The following is a 12990-nucleotide window of genomic DNA, read 5'->3' on the forward strand; positions in this document are numbered from 1 at the left end:
AAGAACAGGTAAAGAACAGATAAAGAACAGATAAAGAACAGATAAAGAACAGGTAAAGAACAGATAAAGAACAGATAAAGAACAGATAAAGAACAGATAAAGAACAGATAAATAACAGATAAAGAACAGATAAAGAACAGGTAAAGAACAGGTAAAGAACAGATAAAGAACAGATAAAGAACAGATAAATAACAGATAAAGAACAGATAAAGAACAGGTAAAGAACAGATAAAGAACAGATAAAGAACAGATAAAGAACAGGTAAAGAACAGGTAAAGAACAGATAAAGAACAGATAAAGAACAGATAAAGAACAGATAAAGAACAGGTAAAGAACAGATAAAGAACAGGTAAAGAACAGATAAAGAACAGATAAAGAACAGATAAAGAACAGATAAAGAACAGATAAAGAACAGGTAAAGAACAGATAAATAACAGGTAAAGAACAGATAAAGAACAGATAAAGAACAGGTAAAGAACAGGTAAAGAACAGATAAAGAACAGGTAAATAACAGATAAATAACAGATAAAGAACAGATAAATAACAGATAAAGAACAGATAAAGAACAGATAAATAACAGGTAAAGAACAGGTAAAGAACAGGTAAAGAACAGGTAAAGAACAGGTAAAGAACAGGTAAAGAACAGGTAAAGAACAGGTAAAGAACAGATAAAGAACAGGTAAATAACAGATAAATAACAGATAAAGAACAGATAAATAACAGATAAAGAACAGATAAAGAACAGGTAAAGAACAGATAAAGAACAGGTAAAGAACAGATAAAGAACAGATAAATAACAGATAAAGAACAGATAAAGAACAGGTAAAGAACAGATAAAGAACAGGTAAAGAACAGGTAAATAACAGATAAATAACAGATAAAGAACAGGTAAAGAACAGGTAAAGAACAGATAAAGAACAGGTAAAGAACAGATAAAGAACAGCTAAAGAACAGGTAAAGAACAGGTAAAGAACAGATAAAGAACAGATAAAGAACAGGTAAAGAACAGGTAAAGAACAGGTAAAGAACAGCTAAATAACAGCTAAATAACAGATAAAGAACAGATAAAGAACAGATAAAGAACAGGTAAAGAACAGATAAAGAACAGATAAAGAACAGGTAAAGAACAGATAAAGAACAGATAAAGAACAGATGAAGAACAGATAAAGAACAGGTAAAGAACAGGTAAAGAACAGATAAATAACAGGTAAAGAACAGGTAAAGAACAGATAAAGAACAGGTAAATAACAGATAAATAACAGATAAAGAACAGATAAATAACAGATAAATAACAGATAAATAACAGATAAATAACAGGTAAAGAACAGGTAAAGAACAGATAAAGAACAGGTAAATAACAGATAAATAACAGATAAAGAACAGGTAAATAACAGATAAATAACAGGTAAAGAACAGATAAAGAACAGATAAAGAACAGATAAAGAACAGCTAAATAACAGGTAAAGAACAGGTAAAGAACAGATAAAGAACAGCTAAAGAACAGATAAAGAACAGGTAAATAACAGATAAAGAACAGATAAAGAACAGCTAAAGAACAGATAAAGAACAGGTAAAGAACAGATAAAGAACAGATAAAGAACAGATAAAGAACAGATAAAGAACAGCTAAATAACAGATAAAGAACAGATAAAGAACAGCTAAATAACAGATAAAGAACAGCTAAAGAACAGATAAATAACAGATAAAGAACAGGTAAAGAACAGATAAAGAACAGATAAATAACAGATAAAGAACAGATAAAGAACAGGTAAAGAACAGATAAAGAACAGATAAAGAACAGATAAAGAACAGATAAAGAACAGGTAAAGAACAGATAAAGAACAGATAAAGAACAGATAAAGAACAGGTAAAGAACAGATAAAGAACAGATAAAGAACAGATAAAGAACAGATAAATAACAGATAAAGAACAGATAAAGAACAGATAAAGAACAGATAAAGAACAGGTAAAGAACAGATAAAGAACAGATAAAGAACAGATAAATAACAGATAAAGAACAGATAAAGAACAGGTAAAGAACAGGTAAAGAACAGATAAAGAACAGATAAAGAACAGATAAAGAACAGATAAAGAACAGATAAAGAACAGATAAAGAACAGGTAAATAACAGATAAAGAACAGGTAAAGAACAGGTAAAGAACAGGTAAAGAACAGATAAAGAACAGGTAAAGAACAGGTAAAGAACAGCTAAAGAACAGATAAATAACAGATAAAGAACAGATAAAGAACAGATAAAGAACAGATAAAGAACAGATAAAGAACAGATAAAGAACAGATAAATAACAGATAAAGAACAGATAAAGAACAGATAAAGAACAGATAAAGAACAGCTAAAGAACAGGTAAAGAACAGCTAAATAACAGATAAAGAACAGATAAAGAACAGATAAAGAACAGATAAATAACAGATAAAGAACAGATAAAGAACAGATAAAGAACAGATAAAGAACAGATAAAGAACAGATAAAGAACAGCTAAATAACAGATAAAGAACAGATAAAGAACAGATAAATAACAGATAAAGAACAGATAAAGAACAGATAAAGAACAGATAAAGAACAGATAAATAACAGGTAAAGAACAGATAAAGAACAGATAAAGAACAGGTAAAGAACAGATAAAGAACAGATAAAGAACAGATAAAGAACAGATAAAGAACAGGTAAAGAACAGATAAAGAACAGATAAAGAACAGCTAAATAACAGATAAAGAACAGATAAAGAACAGATAAATAACAGATAAAGAACAGGTAAAGAACAGATAAAGAACAGATAAAGAACAGGTAAAGAACAGCTAAAGAACAGATAAATAACAGATAAAGAACAGATAAAGAACAGCTAAATAACAGCTAAATAACAGATAAAGAACAGGTAAAGAACAGGTAAAGAACAGGTAAAGAACAGATAAAGAACAGATAAAGAACAGGTAAATAACAGGTAAAGAACAGATAAAGAACAGATAAATAACAGATAAAGAACAGATAAAGAACAGATAAATAACAGATAAAGAACAGATAAAGAACAGATAAAGAACAGATAAAGAACAGATAAAGAACAGATAAAGAACAGATAAATAACAGATAAAGAACAGGTAAAGAACAGGTAAAGAACAGATAAATAACAGATAAATAACAGATAAAGAACAGATAAAGAACAGATAAATAACAGATAAAGAACAGATAAATAACAGATGAAGAACAGATAAAGAACAGATAAAGAACAGATAAATAACAGATGAAGAACAGATAAAGAACAGATAAAGAACAGATAAAGAACAGATAAATAACAGATAAAGAACAGATAAAGAACAGATAAATAACAGATAAAGAACAGATAAATAACAGATAAATAACAGATAAATAACAGATAAATAACAGGTAAAGAACAGATAAAGAACAGATAAATAACAGATAAAGAACAGATAAATAACAGATAAATAACAGGTAAAGAACAGATAAAGAACAGATAAAGAACAGATAAAGAACAGCTAAATAACAGCTAAATAACAGGTAAAGAACAGATAAAGAACAGATAAAGAACAGGTAAATAACAGATAAAGAACAGATAAAGAACAGATAAAGAACAGGTAAAGAACAGGTAAAGAACAGATAAATAACAGATAAAGAACAGATAAAGAACAGGTAAATAACAGATAAAGAACAGATAAAGAACAGATAAAGAACAGATAAAGAACAGGTAAAGAACAGATAAAGAACAGATAAAGAACAGGTAAAGAACAGATAAAGAACAGGTAAAGAGCAGGTAAAGAACAGGTAAAGAACAGATAAATAACAGGTAAAGAACAGGTAAAGAACAGATAAAGAACAGGTAAATAACAGGTAAAGAACAGATAAAGAACAGGTAAAGAACAGATAAAGAACAGATAAAGAACAGATAAAGAACAGGTAAAGAACAGATAAAGAACAGATAAAGAACAGATAAAGAACAGATAAATAACAGATAAAGAACAGATAAAGAACAGATAAATAACAGATAAAGAACAGGTAAAGAACAGGTAAAGAACAGATAAATAACAGATAAAGAACAGATAAAGAACAGATAAAGAACAGATAAAGAACAGGTAAAGAACAGGTAAAGAACAGATAAAGAACAGGTAAAGAACAGGTAAAGAACAGATAAAGAACAGATAAAGAACAGATAAAGAACAGGTAAAGAACAGATAAATAACAGGTAAAGAACAGGTAAAGAACAGGTAAAGAACAGATAAAGAACAGATAAATAACAGGTAAAGAACAGGTAAAGAACAGGTAAAGAACAGATAAAGAACAGATAAATAACAGATAAAGAACAGGTAAAGAACAGATAAAGAACAGATAAAGAACAGATAAAGAACAGGTAAAGAACAGGTAAAGAACAGATAAAGAACAGATAAATAACAGATAAAGAACAGGTAAAGAACAGATAAAGAACAGATAAAGAACAGATAAAGAACAGATAAAGAACAGGTAAAGAACAGATAAAGAACAGATAAAGAACAGATAAAGAACAGATAAATAACAGATAAAGAACAGATAAAGAACAGATAAAGAACAGATAAAGAACAGGTAAAGAACAGATAAAGAACAGATAAAGAACAGATAAAGAACAGGTAAAGAACAGATAAATAACAGATAAAGAACAGATGAAGAACAGATAAAGAACAGATAAAGAACAGGTAAAGAACAGATAAAGAACAGATAAAGAACAGATAAAGAACAGATAAAGAACAGATGAAGAACAGGTAAAGAACAGGTAAAGAACAGGTAAAGAACAGGTAAAGAACAGGTAAAGAACAGATAAAGAACAGATAAAGAACAGATAAAGAACAGATAAAGAACAGATAAATAACAGATAAAGAACAGATAAATAACAGATAAAGAACAGGTAAAGAACAGATAAAGAACAGATAAAGAACAGGTAAAGAACAGATAAATAACAGGTAAAGAACAGGTAAAGAACAGATAAAGAACAGATAAATAACAGATAAAGAACAGATAAAGAACAGGTAAAGAACAGGTAAAGAACAGGTAAAGAACAGGTAAAGAACAGGTAAAGAACAGGTAAAGAACAGATAAAGAACAGATAAATAACAGATAAAGAACAGGTAAAGAACAGGTAAAGAACAGGTAAAGAACAGGTAAAGAACAGATAAAGAACAGGTAAATAACAGGTAAAGAACAGATAAAGAACAGGTAAAGAACAGATAAAGAACAGGTAAAGAACAGATAAAGAACAGGTAAAGAACAGATAAAGAACAGGTAAAGAACAGATAAAGAACAGGTAAAGAACAGATAAAGAACAGATAAAGAACAGGTAAAGAACAGATAAAGAACAGATAAAGAACAGGTAAAGAACAGGTAAATAACAGATAAATAACAGATAAAGAACAGATAAAGAACAGGTAAAGAACAGATAAATAACAGATAAATAACAGCTAAAGAACAGGTAAAGAACAGGTAAAGAACAGGTAAAGAACAGATAAAGAACAGGTAAAGAACAGGTAAAGAACAGCTAAAGAACAGGTAAAGAACAGATAAAGAACAGGTAAAGAACAGATAAAGAACATGTAAAGAACAGATAAAGAACAGGTAAAGAACAGGTAAAGAACAGGTAAAGAACAGATAAAGAACAGGTAAAGAACAGGTAAAGAACAGATGAAGAACAGGTAAAGAACAGATAAAGAACAGATAAAGAACAGGTAAAGAACAGGTAAAGAACAGATAAAGAACAGGTAAAGAACAGGTAAAGAACAGATAAAGAACAGGTAAAGAACAGGTAAAGAACAGGTAAAGAACAGGTAAAGAACAGGTAAAGTCGTCCACGTTGAAATCCTCTGACCAACTTCAGTTATTGTCATCCTCCTCCAGGGGGCAGCAGCGGCGCGCACATGAGACGTAGAGACCGTAGAAGAAGAAAGGCGGAAGTAAACAGCGGCAGCCTGGAGTTGTTGTTTGCAGCAGGTGAGTGTTTTAAAAACATTTCATGTCAAACTAAAATTGCTTATTTTCCACCCCATGAAGCATCTGGAGTATGACGTCATTAAGAAGTTACAGCTGCTCTGTCAGAACGTGCTAACTTCCGCTAGCATAGTTAGCTCTTCTCGGCTAGCTCACTGCTAGCTTCATCATGCTAGCTGCACTTTTTTTATATATTCAAAGAATAAACTTTATTCATCATTTTATAATAATAGTGGTATATAAATGAAAACAGTATATATGATATGAAGTATAGTTTATCATTAAATACATGAAACATTAATAAAAGTCAGGCTTTTATTCTGAAACAGTCATGATAGACTTCCTCTCTGTCACTCTGATCAGACATTAAAGGAGCAGTCAGTGAAATGATAAAGTTACTCTGATCAGACATTAAAGGACATAAAGTTACTCTGATCAGTCATTAAAGGAGCAGTCAGTGAAATGATAAAGTTACTCTGATCAGACATTAAAGGAGCAGTCAGTGAGATGATAAAGTTACTCTATGATCAGACATTAAAGGAGCAGTCAGTGAGATGATAAAGTTACTCTATGATCAGACATTAAAGGAGCAGTCAGTGAGATGATAAAGTTACTCTGATCAGTCATTAAAGGAGCAGTCAGTAAAATAATGAAGTTACTCTGATCAGACATTAAAGGAGCAGTCAGTGAGATGATAAAGTTACTCTGATCAGACATTAAAGGAGCAGTCAGTGAGATGATAAAGTTACTCTATGATCAGACATTAAAGGAGCAGTCAGTGAAATGATAAAGTTACTCTGATCAGACATTAAAGGAGCAGTCAGTGAGATGATAAAGTTACTCTCTGATCAGACATTAAAGGAGCAGTCAGTGAGATGATAAAGTTACTCTGATCAGACATTAAAGGAGCAGTCAGTGAGATGATAAAGTTACTCTCTGATCAGACGTTAAAGGAGCAGTCAGTGAGATGATAAAGTTACTCTCTGATCAGACATTAAAGGAGCAGTCAGTGAGATGATAAAGTTACTCTGATCAGACATTAAAGGAGCAGTCAGTGAAATGATAAAGTTACTCTGATCAGACATTAATGGAGCAGTCAGTGAAATGATAAAGTTACTCTGATCAGTCATTAAAGGAGCAGTCAGTGAAATGATAAAGTTACTCTGATCAGACATTAAAGGAGCAGTCAGTGAGATGATAAAGTTACTCTATGATCAGACATTAAAGGAGCAGTCAGTGAGATGATAAAGTTACTCTGATCAGTCATTAAAGGAGCAGTCAGTAAAATAATGAAGTTACTCTGATCAGACATTAAAGGAGCAGTCAGTGAGATGATAAAGTTACTCTGATCAGTCATTAAAGGAGCAGTCAGTGAAATGATAAAGTTACTCTATGATCAGACATTAAAGGAGCAGTCAGTGAAATGATAAAGTTACTCTGATCAGACATTAAAGGAGCAGTCAGTGAGATGATAAAGTTACTCTCTGATCAGACATTAAAGGAGCAGTCAGTGAAATGATAAAGTTACTCTGATCAGACATTAAAGGAGCAGTCAGTGAGATGATAAAGTTACTCTCTGATCAGACATTAAAGGAGCAGTCAGTGAGATGATAAAGTTACTCTGATCAGACATTAAAGGAGCAGTCAGTGAGATGATAAAGTTACTCTCTGATCAGACGTTAAAGGAGCAGTCAGTGAGATGATAAAGTTACTCTCTGATCAGACATTAAAGGAGCAGTCAGTGAGATGATAAAGTTACTCTCTGATCAGACATTAAAGGAGCAGTCAGTGAGATTATAAAGTTACTCTATGATCAGACATTAAAGGAGCAGTCAGTGAGATGATAAAGTTACTCTGATCAGACATTAAAGGAGCAGTCAGTGAAATGATAAAGTTACTCTGATCAGACATTAAAGGAGCAGTCAGTGAAATGATAAAGTTACTCTGATCAGATTTTAAAGGAGCAGTCAGTGAAATGATGAAGTTACTCTGATCAGACATTAAAGGAGCAGTCAGTGAGATGATAAAGTTACTCTGATCAGACATTAAAGGAGCAGTCAGTGAGATGATAAAGTTACTCTGATCAGACATTAAAGGAGCAGTCAGTGAAATGATAAAGTTACTCTCTGATCAGACATTAAAGGAGCAGTCAGTGAAATGATAAAGTTACTCTCTGATCAGACATTAAAGGAGCAGTCAGTGAGATGATAAAGTTACTCTATGATCAGACATTAAAGGAGCAGTCAGTGAAATGATAAAGTTACTCTCTGATCAGACATTAAAGGAGCAGTCAGTGAGATGATAAAGTTACTCTGATCAGACATTAAAGGAGCAGTCAGTGAGATGATAAAGTTACTCTATGATCAGACATTAAAGGAGCAGTCAGTGAAATGATAAAGTTACTCTATGATCAGACATTAAAGGAGCAGTCAGTGAGATGATAAAGTTACTCTATGATCAAATATTAAAGGAGCAGTCAGTGAAATGATAAAGTTACTCTCTGATCAGACATTAAAGGAGCAGTCAGTGAGATGATAAAGTTACTCTGATCAGACATTAAAGGAGCAGTCAGTGAAATGATAAAGTTACTCTCTGATCAGACATTAAAGGAGCAGTCAGTGAGATGATAAAGTTACTCTATGATCAAACATTAAAGGAGCAGTCAGTGAGATGATAAAGTTACTCTCTGATCAGACATTAAAGGAGCAGTCAGTGAAATGATAAAGTTACTCTATGATCAGACATCAAAGGAGCAGTCAGTGAGATGATAAAGTTACTCTGATCAGACATTAAAGGAGCAGTCAGTGAAATGATAAAGTTACTCTCTGATCAGACATTAAAGGAGCAGTCAGTGAGATGATAAAGTTACTCTATGATCAAACATTAAAGGAGCAGTCAGTGAGATGATAAAGTTACTCTGATCAGACATTAAAGGAGCAGTCAGTGAAATGATAAAGTTACTCTCTGATCAGACATTAAAGGAGCAGTCAGTGAGATGATAAAGTTACTCTGATCAGACATTAAAGGAGCAGTCAGTGAGATGATAAAGTTACTCTATGATCAAACATTAAAGGAGCAGTCAGTGAGATGATAAAGTTACTCTCTGATCAGACATTAAAGGAGCAGTCAGTGAAATGATAAAGTTACTCTATGATCAGACATCAAAGGAGCAGTCAGTGAGATGATAAAGTTACTCTGATCAGACATTAAAGGAGCAGTCAGTGAAATGATAAAGTTACTCTCTGATCAGACATTAAAGGAGCAGTCAGTGAGATGATAAAGTTACTCTATGATCAAACATTAAAGGAGCAGTCAGTGAGATGATAAAGTTACTCTGATCAGACATTAAAGGAGCAGTCAGTGAAATGATAAAGTTACTCTCTGATCAGACATTAAAGGAGCAGTCAGTGAGATGATAAAGTTACTCTATGATCAGACATTAAAGGAGCAGTCAGTGAGATGAAGTTACTCTGATCAGACATTAAAGGAGCAGTCAGTGAGATGATAAAGTTACTCTATGATCAGACATTAAAGGAGCAGTCAGTGAGATGATAAAGTTACTCTCTGATCAGACATTAAAGGAGCAGTCAGTGAAATGATAAAGTTACTCTGATCAGACATTAAAGGAGCAGTCAGTGAGATGATAAAGTTACTCTGATCAGACATTAAAGGAGCAGTCAGTGAGATGATAAAGTTACTCTCTGATCAGACATTAAAGGAGCAGTCAGTGAGATGATAAAGTTACTCTGATCAGACATTAAAGGAGCAGTCAGTGAGATGATAAAGTTACTCTGATCAGACATTAAAGGAGCAGTCAGTGAAATGATAAAGTTACTCTGATCAGACATTAAAGGAGCAGTCAGTGAAATGATAAAGTTACTCTGATCAGACATTAAAGGAGCAGTCAGTGAGATGATAAAGTTACTCTGATCAGACATTAAAGTAGCAGTCAGTGAAATGATAAAGTTACTCTGATCAGACATTAAAGGAGCAGTCAGTGAAATGATAAAGTTACTCTGATCAGACATTAAAGGAGCAGTCAGTGAGATGATAAAGTTACTCTGATCAGACATTAAAGGAGCAGTCAGTGAAATGATAAAGTTACTCTATGATCAGACATTAAAGGAGCAGTCAGTGAAATGATAAAGTTACTCTGATCAGACATTAAGGAAACATGTTGAAGTGCTGGCTTCTCTGACAACAATGCAGCAGCCAGTATGTCCTCCTTCTAATTTTAGATTAGAAGAGAAGTGGTTCAGATAGAAGTGATTGTACCCGACCTAAAAAGCCTCTGCATGTTTCTAATAAGCTCCACGAGCAGAAACGTGCTCAAACTAGGATCAATATTGGAGATGCTTTTGAAAAATGGAGAGAGGTTAGAACACAGAAAGGTTTACAGACCCATGCAGAGCTGGATAAACACTGAAGCTTCAGAGTCCACCACATGGTGACCTGTGTGAGCATCCACTCTAGAGAGGAGGGGGGGGGGGAGACCACCACATGGTGACCTGTGTGAGCATGGAGGGGGGGGGGGGGGGGGGGACAGATCTCTATGATGTTTAGAATTTAGACTGCAGTACACATTTTAAACACTAGGGGTCAGAGTTACATACTGCTCTAGGTTTTTGAAGCCAGCACTTGAACATAGCAGAGTCTCAGGTTTCTGGTGTCTGATCCTGGTGTGTTTCTGTCCTCAGTGGGGCTCCTCTCCTGTCCTCAGTGGGGGTCCTCTCCTGTCCTCAGTGAGGCTCCTCTCCTGTCCTCAGTGATGCTCCTCTCCTGTCCTCAGTGAGGCTCATCTCCTGTCCTCAGTGATGCTCCTCTCCTGTCCTCAGTGAGGCTCCTCTCCTGTCCTCAGTGAGGCTCCTCTCCTGTCCTCAGTGGGGGTCCTCTCCTGTCCTCAGTGAGGCTCCTCTCCTGTCCTCAGTGAGGCTCCTCTCCTGTCCTCAGTGGGGGTCCTCTCCTGTCCTCAGTGAGGCTCCTCTCCTGTCCTCAGTGAGGCTCCTCTCCTGTCCTCAGTGAGGCTCCTCTCCTGTCCTCAGTGGGGGTCCTCTCCTGTCCTCAGTGAGGCTCCTCTCCTGTCCTCAGTGGGGGTCCTCTCCTGTCCTCAGTGAGGCTCCTCTCCTGTCCTCAGTGGGGCTCCTCTCCTGTCCTCAGTGGGGCTCCTCTCCTGTCCTCAGTGGGGGTCCTCTCCTGTCCTCAGTGAGGCTCCTCTCCTGTCCTCAGTGGGGGTCCTCTCCTGTCCTCAGTGGGGCTCCTCTCCTGTCCTCAGTGGGGGTCCTCTCCTGTCCTCAGTGAGGCTCCTCTCCTGTCCTCAGTGGGGGTCCTCTCCTGTCCTCAGTGAGGCTCCTCTCCTGTCCTCAGTGGGGGTCCTCTCCTGTCCTCAGTGGGGGTCCTCTCCTGTCCTCAGTGAGGCTCCTCTCCTGTCCTCAGTGGGGGTCCTCTCCTGTCCTCAGTGGGGCTCCTCTCCTGTCCTCAGTGGGGGTCTTCTCCTGTCCTCAGTGAGGCTCCTCTCCTGTCCTCAGTGGGGGTCCTCTCCTGTCCTCAGTGGGGGTCCTCTCCTGTCCTCAGTGGGGCTCCTCTCCTGTCCTCAGTGAGGCTCCTCTCCTGTCCTCAGTGGGGGTCCTCTCCTGTCCTCAGTGGGGGTCTTCTCCTGTCCTCAGTGAGGCTCCTCTCCTGTCCTCAGTGGGGGTCCTCTCCTGTCCTCAGTGGGGCTCCTCTCCTGTCCTCAGTGGGGGTCTTCTCCTGTCCTCAGTGAGGCTCCTCTCCTGTCCTCAGTGGGGGTCTTCTCCTGTCCTCAGTGAGGCTCCTCTCCTGTCCTCAGTGGGGGTCCTCTCCTGTCCTCAGTGAGGCTCCTCTCCTGCCTCTGATGATGTGATGATGTCATGGTGATGTCATCTGTGGAGCAGCGGTACCGTGACATCACTCCTGTGACCCTGCAGGTGGTGGGCGGGGCTGTGAGCTCCAGCCTGTACTGTGGGGAGGTGGAGGGAGTAGGTGGGGGTCTTGTGGAGTCCTTCCTGGTGGAGCTGTATCGATGTAAAGTCTGTCAGTTCACCTGCAGCCTGAAGGCCTCCATCAGCAGCCACCTGCTGCTCAGGCACCGGGAGGGGGCGGAGCTTGAGCAGGGGGCTTCACCCTATCAGCTGGACCTAAACGGAGGGTCAAAGCAGAGCGATGAGGATGAAGACTTCCTGCTTTACAACATGCTGGAAAACATGTCGCCTCCCACCTGTGACATCAGCAGCGAGGGCGGGCTGCAGGTCTCACACACTTGTGAGGTGAGACACACACACACACACACACACACACACACACAATGCATGCTGGGAGGACACAGAGTAACACAGATGTTTGTCCATCAGGTCAGCACTCTGTTTGAGGAGGGGGAGGAGGGGGAGGAGGGGGAGGAGGAGGAGGAGGAGGAGGCCTCCATCTTCCCTCTGAAGGGGGGGGCAGATCTGTCCGGTCCTATCGACCCCCCTTCCACCCAGGAGGAGATGGCACAGTCCGCTCACCTCATGACTCTGGGACTGTGTCGCATCTCCACTGCAAAACCTCCTGCTCCTCCCAGCACCTCCTGCCCTGCCCCCCCTCCCCCTGATGACTCCCCCAGCGCAGCCCCCCCACTGAAGAGGAAGAGGAGGCTGCTGTGTCTCCTGTGTCCTCTGACCCTGCCGTCCCGCCGCCTGCTGGACGTCCATGTGCGCTCTCACTGCGCTGCCGGCGGGTTCAGCTGCATCTCCTGCAGCTGGACGTGTGACAGCTGGGAGGAGCTGGAGACCCACTGGAGGGGGCACCGCAGGAGGAGGAGGGGGGGGAGGAGGTGTGACGGACAAGAAGACCAGAAGAAGAAGAAGAAGAAGGCGGGACGGTTCAGCTGTCCCATCTGTCTGAGGATGTTCAGAAGCTACGCCTCCAGAAACGCTCACAAAATAACACATGACAGCTCCAAGCAGCGTTGCCGTGACGACAGCTCAGGTGTGATTACCTTTAATAATCAATTGATCATCA

The 12990-nt window shown here is 38.1% G+C and overlaps 1 protein-coding gene across 7 annotated transcripts in view; it reads left to right on the forward strand.

The window, feature by feature from the left end:
• The first annotated feature begins 11681 nt into the window (after nucleotides 1-11681).
• si:dkey-154p10.3 (zinc finger protein 64) overlaps nucleotides 11682-12990 on the forward strand; it is a 5183-nt gene continuing 3874 nt past the window's right edge. For 3 of the 7 annotated variants that reach the window (XM_061045539.1, XM_061045540.1, XM_061045538.1), the window contains exons 1-2: nucleotides 11682-12257; nucleotides 12342-12957. In XM_061045539.1, the coding sequence (XP_060901522.1) occupies nucleotides 11862-12257; nucleotides 12342-12957 (1012 nt within the window). In that variant the 5' untranslated portion in view covers nucleotides 11682-11861. The remainder of the gene's footprint in view (nucleotides 12258-12341; nucleotides 12958-12990) is intronic. The other 4 variants (XM_061045536.1, XM_061045537.1, XM_061045534.1 and 1 more) reach the window with 4 other exon arrangements.

This window comes from Labrus mixtus, chromosome 8 (assembly GCF_963584025.1).
Source record: "Labrus mixtus chromosome 8, fLabMix1.1, whole genome shotgun sequence".
Taxonomy (NCBI): domain Eukaryota; kingdom Metazoa; phylum Chordata; class Actinopteri; order Labriformes; family Labridae; genus Labrus; species Labrus mixtus.